Here is a 14,383-nt window from a genome sequence, read left to right as displayed (position 1 = left end):
CTGCAACTTTTATTTGCATACACGCCGCAGGAACTTGTAAATAAAGTACATGATCTATCCCTGATTGTGTTTGTTGCTAGGGAACTCCAGCACTGGGTTATGCAATCATCCAAGAGGAAAAGCAGCAGGACAGATAATAAAAAGTTTCCCAGCTTTGACAGTGGGCTTGATCGATAAGCATCATCTGTCTATGGCTACAAAAAAGCGAGCAAAAAAGCTTCTAGGAAGGCTGTCTTCCATCCTTGTCATTGTGGATATGGGTATCCATGTAAACACAATTTTAGAAAGGCACTTTGCCTCCACTTTACTACAACAGACTGACAGAAAACATGCAGACAGACACAGTATTCGTCTCTCTTCACCTGTTGTTCCAGATGTTTTTGAAGAGGTTGAGGGCCTCCTGTAAACGGTTAGTCTGATTGTCCTCTCTGATCACCATATTGTAACTGCTACTGGCCACGACGAAGATAATGGCTGTTACATCTGAGGATGAGAGACACACAGAGACAAATCACACAGTGAGAGGAGAAATTATTCAAGTCGAGGAAGTGGGAGGAAGCAGAAATAAACAGAAGTTACCGTTAAAGCACTGAATCCATTTCCGGCGTTCGTCTCTTTGACCGCCAACATCAAACATACTGTGTAAATCAAACAAGAGACATCAGTGTTAACAGGTGAAATGCTGCCATCATGTGGAGACACTGTACATCTGAGATTCTCTAAGCAGGTTTGTAGTACATGTTTAACACTGGACCTATGAGTGAGTTTAGTAAGATATGAATATATACATGTTATTTCACTGCCCCTCTCTTCATGTTTTTACTCACTGGAAATTAACTTTGTCCACTTGGAATCTTGTCTCGAAGATTCCTGAAGTCAGCACTCTGCACCGCAGCAAATCCTGGTAAAAGTAAGAGAAAGGGTCAAGAAGGATGCTAGGACCATAAAGATATCCTACAGCATTTTGAATGATTACACTGCAAGTCTGGAGCAAGACACACTCTTCAAATTGCTTCTGTGCCCTTATTTTCTGGATCAGGTTAAAAAGTTGGAGAAACTGGGACATGAGATGTTTTTATTTTCTGCCCCCATTTCTAGCTTGTACAGGGCAACTTGGGTAAAAAATGTTATGAAAATAACAAAGAAGAGATTTAACTAAAACACTGCTCACCATTACATTTGATTATGTACAAAACATTAAACAACTTATTAATGTCTGATGTAGACCACATTTTCAAACCCACTTCCTCTACAAATACCTCTATGGGAAACTTAGATATACCCGTATAATTTAGTGTTGGTAATATAACTTGGTGGTGGTAGTGATTCACTCACCTGATCTGTTGGAGTGTAGTCATTCTGTTTCACAATGTCGATCTTGTCTAGAAAGCTGCAGAGAGAAGAAGAAAGACACATAAGTAAGAAAAATGTTATAGGAATAATATTACTGGTCAGTGAGAGGTTCCATTGTTGAAGACAGATGGGATTAGGCACAACAATCAGAACAAAAAAACTGAAAGAACAGTTTGAACTCTGAACTTTTCTGCATAAAGCATCATCTCTTGAACAACCTGTGAGAAAAAGGTTAAACAAAGGTTCACTCATACACAACACCCCAGCTGGGATGCCATATATAAAGCACATCAGTGGTTTAACCCTCATAGGCTCTACATAAACCTTAACACTTTGACAATGTGAATGAAACCCTCAATTAAAACCAACATAAATGACATTCATGCTTTGCTCTGCTGATGACACCAAGGAAAACACTAAATCACACATCCAGTATGCCAAAATGCATCAGCACATGTGCCAGAAGGGACATATGCACCGAGAAGTGATCAGGACAACAATAACAACAACAACAACAGCAGAGTATACACATCTCCAAAAAATCTGGACTGGTGTTTTTTACAGGCTGTCATGTGCAGAGGACATCCAGCTCTCCTCCAGAATCAAATACAGAGAGCACAGACAAGTGTGTGGCATTATTATCCATTTATTGCTGTATTTTCTACTTTTTTGTATTATCATGTAGTTATTTAGTGGGAGAGGGTGGGTCACCAGTAGCATCTGCCATGATTTCTAACCTCCTGTAAGCGACTAAACATCCTGTGGGTGAGTAGTTACCAGGGTTGCAGCAGTACACCTGTATCACAGTATTCTGTGGTGTGAAAATTGACAGTTTATATCAAGTTTCATGTCTGTCAGGACATAATGTTTTGTGAAACCATGATAAAGAGTTTGTAAAAAAAATGTTTTCATTCCTTTAAGGGTCACTGTAACATAATAATAATTATAATTATGTAATACTGTGATAATAGTTGAGACATTAATGGTACCATTAAAATCTCATAAAACAAAATCAAATCAAAAGACTTTCACATTCATACTCTGAACTTTCTCTGATGATGTACTGTATATCAATGTAAAATCAGAAATCTATCCATGTTATATCATACAGACATGGTGGATGGTATGATTCGATTGACACACACATCAACACAGTGCAATGAGCAGCAAGGTTTCTCTGCTAAAAATCTGTGTTTTCCTAAAAACAAAGATGGGCAGAGAGCAGAACAGAGAAAAGGAGGGATGAGAGTGAACATGACGGAGGGAGTGAAACAGAAGGAGAGGAGGAGGACACGGGGAGACAGAGAATGAAAGCGTAGTGGCGTCTGTCTGACATTACAGAGCAGATTTCAAAAATAGCTCCCCAGCGCCCTGGCCTCCAGCACGGTTACCATGGTGACCCAACCACATGCACTATTAATAGTCTATCAGCTCCCAATCTAGTGCGAGTAGCTTCAGACAGACAGACAGACAGACAGCACGATGGAGATGGAGAGAAGGAAGACAGGGGAGAAAAAGAAAGCAAGAGCAGGATGAGCTTGGTGTTTTTGTGCTGGATGTGTGAACGAGAAGAGGGACGGAACAAAAGGCTGGACTGTACCATCCCAACCACCTGAGGGAGGAGTAGAGAGGGAGACTTTCTCTCTCATGTAAACATTGAAAAACAACAAACCGACCTACAGTGCTAAATAAAAAGCACGTAATATTCACCAAGATTGATTTACTAGTAAAAAGCAGACCAGGCTACTAGCTCAAAGTCCACAGCTGAGAAACGGAGGTATCCTCCCAAAAACATCACCCCCTTCTCCTCCTTTAAACATCCTCTGATCTGTGGATGACTCAGCCTCGGCCATGTTTGCTCCCAAACTGCAGCAGTTACATGAAAACTATTTCACTCTTACTTTTTTATTCTCCAACCTGCCTTTGCTTTGAAAATGATAACTTGACACTCTGTTTCTTGCCATCAACATTGGAGTTGTTAAAAGAAAATTTAAGGTGCCCTTGTGCAATCTTTTAAACAATACATATGTATCATTTAGGTGCAGCAATGACAAGGTTATGTATGGGAGATATACAAGAAAAGAGATCCTGGGGAGAAAATCAAAAGTCTTAATGACAGGTGAAAGTGTAGGCCTCGATAATCACAGAGCACAACATACTGTTAACTGCAAATGTTTGACATTATATCTGACATTCTTTCAGTTAAACATGTGCATCATTAAAGACGTTTAGTGCCCACAACAGAGACTTGTGTGTTGCCTCATTGGCTTTATAAACATGTAGGGTCAACAGGCCTCTAAGTATTTGCTGAGATTACCCCTGACAGATAAAATATGTTAGAGAAAACAACAAAAAATTCCGGTTGGACAAGCAAAGATGGTGCTAATGTTGGAGCTAGTCAGCTTATGCAGGAAGGAAATACAAAGATGAACATCTCCAGTGAACAATCTGACCTGTTTTAACTGTATGCTAGTGTAAAATCTAATAACCTTTGCTAGGTACACATGAAAGCTTGAATCAAATCTCTGATGTTACCTAATGGGCATGAAGCTCGTAGCCGTATAACCAAGCTGCCACTAGATGTTACTGAAGTGCCAAATCCTATTGCACCACAATGATTGTACATGAACTGTATACTTAAAAGAATGTGTTTTACAGAGATTTATACAGAGCCTGTAAAATCTGGTCCAGGCAGTGTTTTGTAGTCGAGGCAAACCACCCCATCTGGAATAAAAAGTGCCTCCACTAATGTCAGAAGAAATCCTTATATATTTGATCGTACAATCGTTTCGCAGTCATTAATCAAAGGAACATGTCGTAAAGTTTGGAAATAAGAGGAACCAGACCGAAATACCAGTTGGCTGATCACAGGTATCTGTGTATATGGTGTCCGATATGCACCGATATATTGTCTTTACTGTTTTTAGTGAACAGATGTCATTTTAGACCGAGTTTGTTGTTAAATTTCATGGAAGACTGTGTGTAACTAAAAAATGTATCTGGTGTTGGCATGTGACACGCATCACATGCATACATAAAAACACACAGCATAGTCTTTTATACGTTTGTGAATAATACAACCTTTAACAGGGTCAATAATTGGGTGGTAATTAAAGTGTCAAGTCTCCACACCGTGCAAATGCAACTGAACAGGAGTAGCTGGTCTGTTGCTTCCTGGCACGCAACTAGACTAACATAACAGAACCACCAGGACATCCCAAATCGGTGTGACTGTGCTTGCCCTGGTTCACTTGTAATCTGGCGATGGGAACCAAAACAAAACAAAACAAATAAAAAAAATCTGCAACAAAGTACAAGGAATAAACAAAACAATGAAATCATTTTAAAAATAAATCAAATACTCAATAACGACACTGCCAATATAAATTGAACATTATAAGCTTTACATTGCACTAAATTGTACAGGTGCACCTAATAAACCTGGTATGTCAGGGACGAGATCATATCACCATGTGCCTGGACTGGTGGAGGGTTACTTACTATTGTGCACAGTCGATAAGCTGGTACTCGTTGGATCTCTCGTAGCACGCCCTGACCCCCTCATCCTGCCACAGTGTCTTCGCATGCTCGTAAAACTCCTGAGGACGAGAGGGCAAACAGAAATACATTGATTACTGGGGCTTGTGTGTGTGTTTCCCACCAGTCAAAATTGATCTTATTTAAAATGAAATTATGAAACATACACTCAGTTCCAGCTCATGGAGATGTTCAATCACATACTTTTGTTTTAAGTATTACAAACTGCAACCTTTGATTGATTAAATAACTGATAGTCCAATCAAAGATTGAAAGTATTCTTACAAGCAAGAGTCTTTATTATTAATATGTCGTCTTACTGCAAATATGACAGCTATGACAGAAAGTAGGACAGGGCTGTGTGTTCGAGGGCACTGGGTGCTCAGCGGCTTTGTTGACACCACATGCAGTGTACGTTGTGCCTGGGCGATACCTGTGTACATTTCTGTAAAGGTAAATAGTGGTGGAGGGAGAGAGACGCCTCATTATACAAAGGCACTATAGACGGACTTTCTCACATGCTGGGACACAGCATGGATTAACCACTTCACTTTTCTTTACATTATTTGTACTGACTGAACAACAGGTGTCCTCTGTATATTTCATTTCAGAGATGTTGGAAAGTTGCTGAACACAGTAATCAGTGCAGCACACAAGAGCTGGTAACATGCACAGACAGAATTAAAGGAAGTCCTTATATATACAGGGAGTAGATATTACTGTAAGAGCAAGATTTTTATTTATTTATTCATTTATTTTGTTTTGGTGGTTTTCTACTAAACCTTTCTTGTCTTCACTTAACAAAAAGAGCCAAACGTCTGTAGACATTAATGTTTAATGCTGTCTTAACATGTGCAGACGTACAAGAACCTTGTTCAAAACAAAAAACAAAGTTTCCTAATGCAGATAAAGGGAATATCTGATCAAAGAATAGGTAGACAAGATGCATCGGATGGGAACCTTGGATATCTGACAGTTTTTGATTTGGATTGGCAGGGTCATCATTTGATACCAAACCCTGGGTAAGAAGAGTAATTCCTTGGGCCATATGTTTGGGTATTTATGGAAGAGCCCAAGGAGTCATTTCAAGTAGATTAATACCCCAAATTAGCGTGGAGACCTTCACTCTTCTATAATACATCACCTTACAACTCAACAACCTCACAATGACAAGCCAAAACTGCCTGCAATTTGCATGGAAGGCAACAAAACTGACCGAGGACAAAAACAGCAGAATATTTATCTGTTGAGTATTATATCAGAACAGAAAAGCAACAAAATAACTCAATCTACTCCTGTACAGACTGGTGCTAGGAGAGGCCTTTATTAATGAGTGTGTATTGACCCCCAACTCTTAACAAAAGATGTCTAAATTAATTAACAACAAGAGTTTTCATTATTGATTATTATTAAAATGTAGGTAATTTATCAAGCAAAATCATTTAAAACCAAATATTAGGTTTGTTTGGAGGCACAGATACAGACCAAGTGTAGACGGACTACAGTGACTCAGCAGTGTGTTTTGTGTGTGTAGGACTGTTCAAGTGAATTAACAGGAACTTTGTGGTTGATGTGTCCCTGAACTGTCCTAAATTCAGGTCAAAAACAGGCTATTTCCTTGTTCCAGAGTAGGAATACATGGACGCCAGTCTGTCTCACTCTTACACACACACACACATTCTTGCAATTTATAATGGAATAGATCAATTTGCTATGTGCAATCATTTGCAGGAAGTTATTAGTGCTAAGTACAACATAAAAGAAAACCAAATAAATGTACAATGTTGCAGTCTTGACTGGAAAAGTTGATGTGCTGCGAGCACACCTCTCTCTTTCAACACACATTTCACACGGCCACTATCAACGCTGTCCCTCTGTGCAGATCTCAAATGAAAGGCAGAATACACTTTCTCCATCCTGTTTCATAACTTGGAAACTATGCCGCGCTTGTCATAAACAAGTCAACCAACCAAACAAGTAAAGCCAAACAGTAACTGTAAACAAATAATTGCTTCCCAACAGCTCAGCGTGAGTGGAATTCTTGGGGCAGTGGGCTGATTTAGTGGTTAAAGAGAGCGCCCCGCACAGGAAAACTCACAGATTTGATTCCTGTAACAGCTGATGTGTCACTTTGAAAGCCAGTCATTTGCTGTCTGCTCACTAGCTATAAATCACTCAGGATAAGAGCATGAGCTTAATAACACCATGTAAATAAACACATCGTTGTATCTGGTGAAGATGGTCACTTGAACATAAATGTGCTGCGCTACCTTCTATTTTTTCCCGACCTTTGTTCAACAGTGTCTTCTTAATTTCTGTATAAATTATGACATTTTACAAAGTGTAACCCGGTCAAGTAACTGAAAACCACAGCAGATGTTTACAATGTACAGTTTGTGTAAAAATTGACAATTTGCCTTAATTTTCATTTCCAAGCACGCAGTTCAGCTACTTCGGTTAAACTTCTGTATTATTTAAAACCTGTTTACTCCATTGTAGTCGCTGCTTTCCTGTATCTGATGTGTAAAATGTTGAATTTATGATAAAACCCAGATTATATAAATCTAATTTCCCTTTTTTGCATCTTTTTTGTGAATGCGTTCTTGCTAAATTGTGGTAAAGAGATGTAAATGTATCAATATTACAATATTTTCGTGATAAAATGAGTCACTGCTTTGTCTATATTTTTCAGCCTGAGGTGATGTCTTTAAATGTTTTGTTTTCTTTGATCAACAGTCAAAAACCCAAAGATATTACGATCATGTTTGACAAAAGAAAAACATACAATTCTCACATTTGAGAAGCTGTAACTACCATATTTGACATTTTTGACAAAAGAGTCAATTATCACAACAGGTACAGATTACTTTCTTCTGATTAATCGGCCCATCATTGCAGTTCTACATTCTTGTTTGCTGCAGTTGCTTCAAATTAACTCTAAACCGGGAAAATGTTTCATTAATTGCAATCTCAACGAACCGCAACAGAAATCCTTTTGGCTGCATCGTCCCTTATATGTAAGAAAATCCTTTCATCGTGCCATTCTCTATGACACCAAACTCATCATGTGTTTACAAACAGAGTGCTCTTTTATCATCGTCTCATGTGCTTTAAAGAAAAAAAATAATAAAAACCTCACTCTTCCTCCCTTGATGCAACGCTTCCTCTATTCCTCTTTGCTCCCTCTCTTTGTATGACAGCCTCCATTTCTTCTCTCCCCAGTAACTGCTACATTACAACAATCAAACTGAACAACCAGGAAAACCTGAATTCTCAGACATGAGATGTGACATTATCAATCCCCATTAGGAGGTCGGTGCAGCATTAGCCTAAAACAGAGCCACTGGAGCTGGTACGCAACAAGTGTCTTGCTCAAGGACACTTCAGCAGGGTTAATGTGTGTGTGCTAGTTTGGTAGGACAGCTGACCCTATTTGCTGAAGGTCGTCATCTACGACTGTATGGAGAGAAACAAGAGGCACTTTAGCTGCCTGATGTCCCTCCATAATCACCATCATACATTAAACACAAGCAGTTGTGCAAATTAGGTTGTTAGGCCAATTAATGCATTAATTAGCAAGCAAGTCAAAACACTCCTCTTTTTATAATACATGGAGGCTATTTACATGAACTCTGTGCCTCCAAGCATTAAAGGAGCAGGCCAGTGTTTTATGTGTTCGAGCTCATTTACAACAAATCATAATATACTGTACTTTAAATTACTGCTGAGTACAGCAACAGGGTTTATCAGATGTGTGACATTTTAGATGGCCATTTCATTCATTTTGTGAAAATCAATTTCCAATCAGCAGTTAGAAACATTTTTTAAAATGATCATTGTGTGGTAATGTAGTTCAAGTAAAAACTACAAAAATAAAAACAAAACAGAGGTTATGAAAGAAATACCATCAGCAGCTGTCTCTCTAGTCTCGACTCTTCCACAAGCAGACAGACTGTTTGGCCAAAATAAATCTCATAAAACATTGTTCTATGACACTGATTACTCATTTCAAGCATGTTTCAAGATGAGCCGCAACAAGTAGTCGATTACTTGATAAGTCAATCAACGGACAAACTATTGTGATAATCGATGAATCATTTCAGTAACTTTTAAAGCACAAATATCAGAAATGGGCTGTTTTCAGCTTCTTAAATTTAAGGATTCACCACTTTTCTTTGTAGTTTGTGACAGTAAATGAAGAGGAGTCTTTGGATTTTGATCTGGTTGGACGTAAATGTTAGTTGGACAAAATAAGCGCTCAGAGATGTACACTTTGGGCTTTATTTATTTATTTTTCTAACATATTAAGACTCAACAGTTAGTCATGGAAAAAATGGGCAGATTAATTAAAAATGAAAATAATTGTTATCTGCAGCCCTAGAGTCAAGACACGTAAGTTGATTTTCATACTGTACTGAAATCAGAGGGATTTAGTAAAAATGAAATAGATTATAGGTTGAGTAGCAGCACTAGAAAATAAACGATAGCTTCTACTGATATGTGAGGCTGTGTAAATTGAAAAGTGAATTAAGTCTGGCCCCACAGGTGGCTGTGGATGAAACAGTAAGACTCCCAGACCTCCAGGTTTAGTCTCTTGGCTTGGACAATTACTTATTGGGAACGTCCCACTGGGAATATTTAACTCAAACAGACATTACTAATCAGGTCATTAGTAAACCTCAGTGTTTGCTACCTGTGTCAAGGGATTATCACCTGGGATGTTGAGACTACCTACTAACATCTACTGGAACACACAAAAAGGTGAGGATATCTGCACCTGATGAAAATGTAATATATCAGCCACAGTGTCACACCAGAGTCAAACAGGAAGAACAATATGATGACCATATGGGTTTCATTTAATTACGCCATCTTGTCCGCTTTGTTTTTTGGCAGTATAAACATAAAGGGAAGCACCTGAAACGTTTGTTTAAATCTTCTAATTCTACTACTGTAAGTGTAGTGAGGTAAAAATGAAGTACATGGTTCTTCTAACTTGATGGTTTTACAGGGTAAAACTACAAAGATAAGTGTGAGGTTGACATATTTCTGTGTGTGCATGTGTGTTTGTGTTTATGGTGTCTGATATTGAACTACTCACGGATGGAAACTCAAAGTCCTTCTGGCTGACGAGGTTGAGGATGTATTCGATCCGGTACCGGTTCTCTGGGCACGCCAACTGCACCGGAGGTGTGAGGGTGCTCATAGCTGTTACTATGGTCTGTCACAAACACACAAACCCCAATAAAATAAATTCAAATGTGGATGACAGAGAGACGGAGGATGGACATGATTTCAAAAATTACAAAAGTCGTGGATTTATTGTCTCCAGATCTGTATGACCGGTTGGATCAGTCCCAGTAAAAATGTCATGAACACAGCCACTTACCTCAATAGCCTCTTTTATATTATTCTTGATGTCCTGAATTTTCTGCTTCTTCTCTCTGAAACAGACAAACAGGTTCAGTGAGACTCACGTTAAAGTTATATTAAAGGATATTTAAAATGCTGGATACTACATTTCACATTATGTAGCTCAATAGCATCTTTTGTTATACCCTCCCTGCTTCCAAAATGAACACTCCACTCAAACCCCTCACCTCCAAGTTGTAATACAGGCTTCTGTTAACAATTGTGAGTCTCAAGGCCAAGCATAGATAACCTTGATGAGTTTTTTTTGTGTTTGTTTGTTCTTTAAAACTTTGGAGCGCTCCTGCATCTCTACAGTTGTTTTCACAGGCTGTACAGTACTACTCCATGAGATTAGTAAGTGGTGGAGCGACCCATAAATTTAATTACAGTTATGTGGAGGTAATTTCATCTTTACACAGTATTAGCTAAGATGAAGACGTTTTCATCTAAAAAGGTGTTAACGCATGACAGCGGCTGATACACAAACAAAACAATTATTTCATTGCAGTCTAATTTTTGAGACCAGTAGCATCAACATGTAGTCACAGACAGGACAGAACACTACAATAATATCACAAAAATATTAGAACACAAGATATAATAAAATTAAAGTGTTTCCGATTAGGATTGAAAATAGTTATGTAAATACCGAACACAATAAAAACATTTTTGAATATAACATAAAATCAAATGTTTACTAAATGCTTCCTGTGGACAGAATGGTGCATATTAGCAAAATGTATTGAATGATAGTTCATGAAATGTCTTGTCACTTCCTCTCAGCATTCAATGATAAGGCCAAAAGAGGAGCCACTACAAACCGTGGGAGCAGTTTTATATTCACCAAAGGAAACTGGCCATCACAGATGGCATGCTCTTCTTTTGAACATATAAGAGGGTTTAGTTAGCAAGTATTGTTTTTAGTGAAGTTACACAGAAGTACAGTACAGGGAGGGAGTTCCATGTTACCGTGACATGGTATACCACAGTGCGGTGCATTGAGTTTGTTTTTGATCTAAAAAGGGTAAACAGACCTCCGTTGGTACACAGAGTAGAGAAATTATGTCTGTAAGCTTTGAAGGATAGCGGTTTGTAGACACTTGGACTTTGTGTGACAGAAATGTTTCTAATAAAAAGGCAACCATAGAGCCAGTTAGCCTATCTTTCACCTTGAGCCTGCCACGACAACACCGCATTGTGTTTACAATAGTTCTGTGTCAGTGACAAAGGGGAAGATGGGCCTCTTTGTTCTGTGCCAGTTTCTACTTTTTCCCAAAGGACACTGCCACATTAGACCAATTCAGTGCAGATGTTTATCAATTTCTTTAGACCATTACAATTAGCATTTTTAGGTTCAACTCAAGCATTTGTTTACCAAAAACAAAAGCTGCACATTTCCTTCACAACATGTTGCTGCATGATGGATCAGGTTTTTAGATGTGAAGCACCATAATGGAAGTGGTTTTGTAACTTACTTAAAAATGCACTCTCTACATTTAACAGGGTGCAGATTGTCCACTGGGTGGAGCTGAGTAGTTCTACACACTGTGCCTCATTTATACAAGGAAAGTGGTTGCAATCAGTTTAGACATGCAGATGCAAACGTGTTAATTTCACCACCTACAGTCACACACCTTTGTCACTTAGCCACTTAGTACCAGTATATTTTCTCAATAATGCAGGCTCTTGGTCAAGCGAACATGAACAAACTTGAGTTGCTAAAATGGAGGCTAAAGTCTCATACGAAATGCATACACATATGCAGGCACATTCACCTTCCTGGTCCAAGCTACTATATCGCTGCAATGCTATTATAATCTTATTTTGCCCGTTCATAAATATCTAACACAACATTTGCGCTCTAGCAAGTGCATCAATAACACGTCAACGAAAAACCGGGAGCTGATTATAACTAGGAAGACTAGAAACTGTCCCTTTGACAAAAAGCCTCAAAGCAAAAAAGTAACCAAAAGTTACAAATCTGGTTCCGAATTTGCTTCAGAATAGCTTTAATGTGTGACTTGTCACTTTTCCACTAACACAGACTACAATTTGTATAAAACTCATTTACAAATGGTAGCCGAGCCTGAGAAGCCTGTGAGGTCACTGTGCATCAAGAAACAGAGAGAAAGAGAGAGAAAAGAGGGGGTAAGACAGAGTTTATTGGGTTATGAGGGAGATTGAGAAGGCCTTGTTTACATTTTCAACCTGATAGTCATTAAAAATCACATGATCCTGTGTGTGTGTGTGTGTGTGTGTGTGTGTGTGTGTGTGTGTGTGTGTGTGCGCGCTCCTCCAGTACGACTGCGTGCCTGTGTTTGAAAGAGGGGGGAAGACAAAGAGAGGAAGAAGACAACAAGACATGACACAACATGTATCTAGGTGAATAAAAGCAAAGAATTAACAGATGTGAAGCAGACGACAGGGACTAGGGCAGAAATCAATAACACAATAATCTGTAGAGATTATTTTCAGTGAAAGAAAAAAACTGTCCCACACAGTCAAGTCCTCAGATTCTGCCCACTTAACAGCTCCAGTGATGAGGCTGGCGGTAACATGCCTTGCCCAAGGGCAGCTCAGTCATAGTTGAGAAGAATAGAGAGACAGCTGAGTCAGTCATTCATTCCTTTTCCAAATCAGGCCAGCAATTGGAACCAGCAGGCTTCCGGTCACAAGCCAATTACTCTGACCTTTAGGTTACCACAACACTCGATCCATTCACCCAAACTCTTTCATCACAGACATTATTGAACCCTTTCAGTCCCAAATCAGTATATTTATGTCCTGCCTCAGGATCCAGGATTAATAAAACATGTTACTATGCTTCTCATGTGGACACCCACAAGCAACCGGTCTGCACTGTAGGTTTTGGTTTTAGCAGACGTTCAAAGATAAAGGTGATCCATTAGTACACACTTGGAAAATTACATCTGACCACACATTAAAAGTAAAGCAGTCAAATACATACATATGGAGCAACATATATATGGGAGTACTTCAGTTTACGACACATGAGGAAACAAAGGAGCCACACATGGCTTGACAAGGAAACAAATCAACCACATAATCCAAGCAATGTCACAGATCTGACTGGAAGTGATGTGCTTCTGTTAATGAAGACAGACACCCACCTGTGCATACGCGAATGCAAACAAACACACACACACGCTAAAACAAACAAACACACAGACACAGTCACTGCTCAGTGTTGTGGAGTCACGCGCTGGGTCATACGCTCTTATCTGCCTTAGGTGCCGATTTTCTAGTCTAACCTTGCAAAGATGCTTCCATCTCCATCACAACCACCAGAGCAATTCATGCTAAGACACACACAGACACACACAGACACACACACACACACAGACACACACAGACACAGACACTTTTCCATTTTGCTTACTGAAACAGTAAGAATTGTAATCTTTTGTAAGAAATACTTGAGACGAAAATAAACTACTGACAACAAAAGTACGCCAAAAGCAGAAGAATGTTTATCTAGACAATAAGGGGCATAAACTAAATGTTTTCTTATGACAAAGGACAAAATAGTATCTGTAAAAATAATTCCAGGTGCTTGTTTAACTGTTTGTGTTGGAAAAATAATGTCTAGACAGTTTCGACAAACACAGAAGCATGACAGAAAGCTCAGTTCAGCTGAAGTACGCATCCTGGTTGATTTATTTTTGCACAGAAAGATTGTTACATGTTCAGACATGATATTCTGTTCTATTCTAAGCTCAACGGACAAATACCGCTGTACTTGCCAACTACACCTTGCTATTTCAACATAAATACAACATGAATCACGATTCATTCATTGCATTCTACAAACGCTTTTCCAATAAGGCTTTGCATGCCTTGAATGAAGCTTGTTTTAAGATATTATATCTTAAAATCCTGTCATCACTAAGCCAAGTGATTTAAAACTATATTACTATTTGAATCACTAGGCTCAGTCATAGCAATTTATTCAGCATTCAATATTCTCCTTAGTGAGGTTCGACTGCATTGACTTAATTGGTATCTATGTTCATTTTACATGGAGCAGCAAGCTAGCCAGCTTCAGTGTCTCCCACACATA

At 38.8% G+C, this 14,383-nt stretch overlaps 1 protein-coding gene across 2 annotated transcripts in view; it reads right to left on the bottom strand.

Annotated features, from left to right (window-relative positions):
* The window catches only part of gnas (GNAS complex locus), a 35,954-nt gene that overhangs the window by 4,117 nt on the left and 17,454 nt on the right, over window positions 1-14,383 (bottom strand). For both annotated transcript variants that reach the window (XM_084365494.1, XM_084365493.1), the window contains exons 3-9: window positions 10,280-10,334; window positions 9,992-10,111; window positions 4,855-4,952; window positions 1,336-1,390; window positions 828-901; window positions 580-638; window positions 363-483 (exon numbers count right to left, since the gene is read on the bottom strand). In XM_084365494.1, coding sequence (XP_084221620.1) covers window positions 363-483; window positions 580-638; window positions 828-901; window positions 1,336-1,390; window positions 4,855-4,952; window positions 9,992-10,111; window positions 10,280-10,334 — 582 coding nt within the window. The remainder of the gene's footprint in view (window positions 1-362; window positions 484-579; window positions 639-827; window positions 902-1,335; window positions 1,391-4,854; window positions 4,953-9,991; window positions 10,112-10,279; window positions 10,335-14,383) is intronic.

The sequence above is a fragment of the Pagrus pagrus genome, assembly GCF_965226575.1.
Source record: "Pagrus pagrus genome assembly, chromosome: 11".
NCBI classification, from domain to species: Eukaryota; Metazoa; Chordata; class Actinopteri; order Spariformes; family Sparidae; genus Pagrus; species Pagrus pagrus.
The sequence above is the reverse complement of the archived record's forward strand: the minus strand, read 5'-3'. Positions and strand labels throughout refer to the sequence as shown.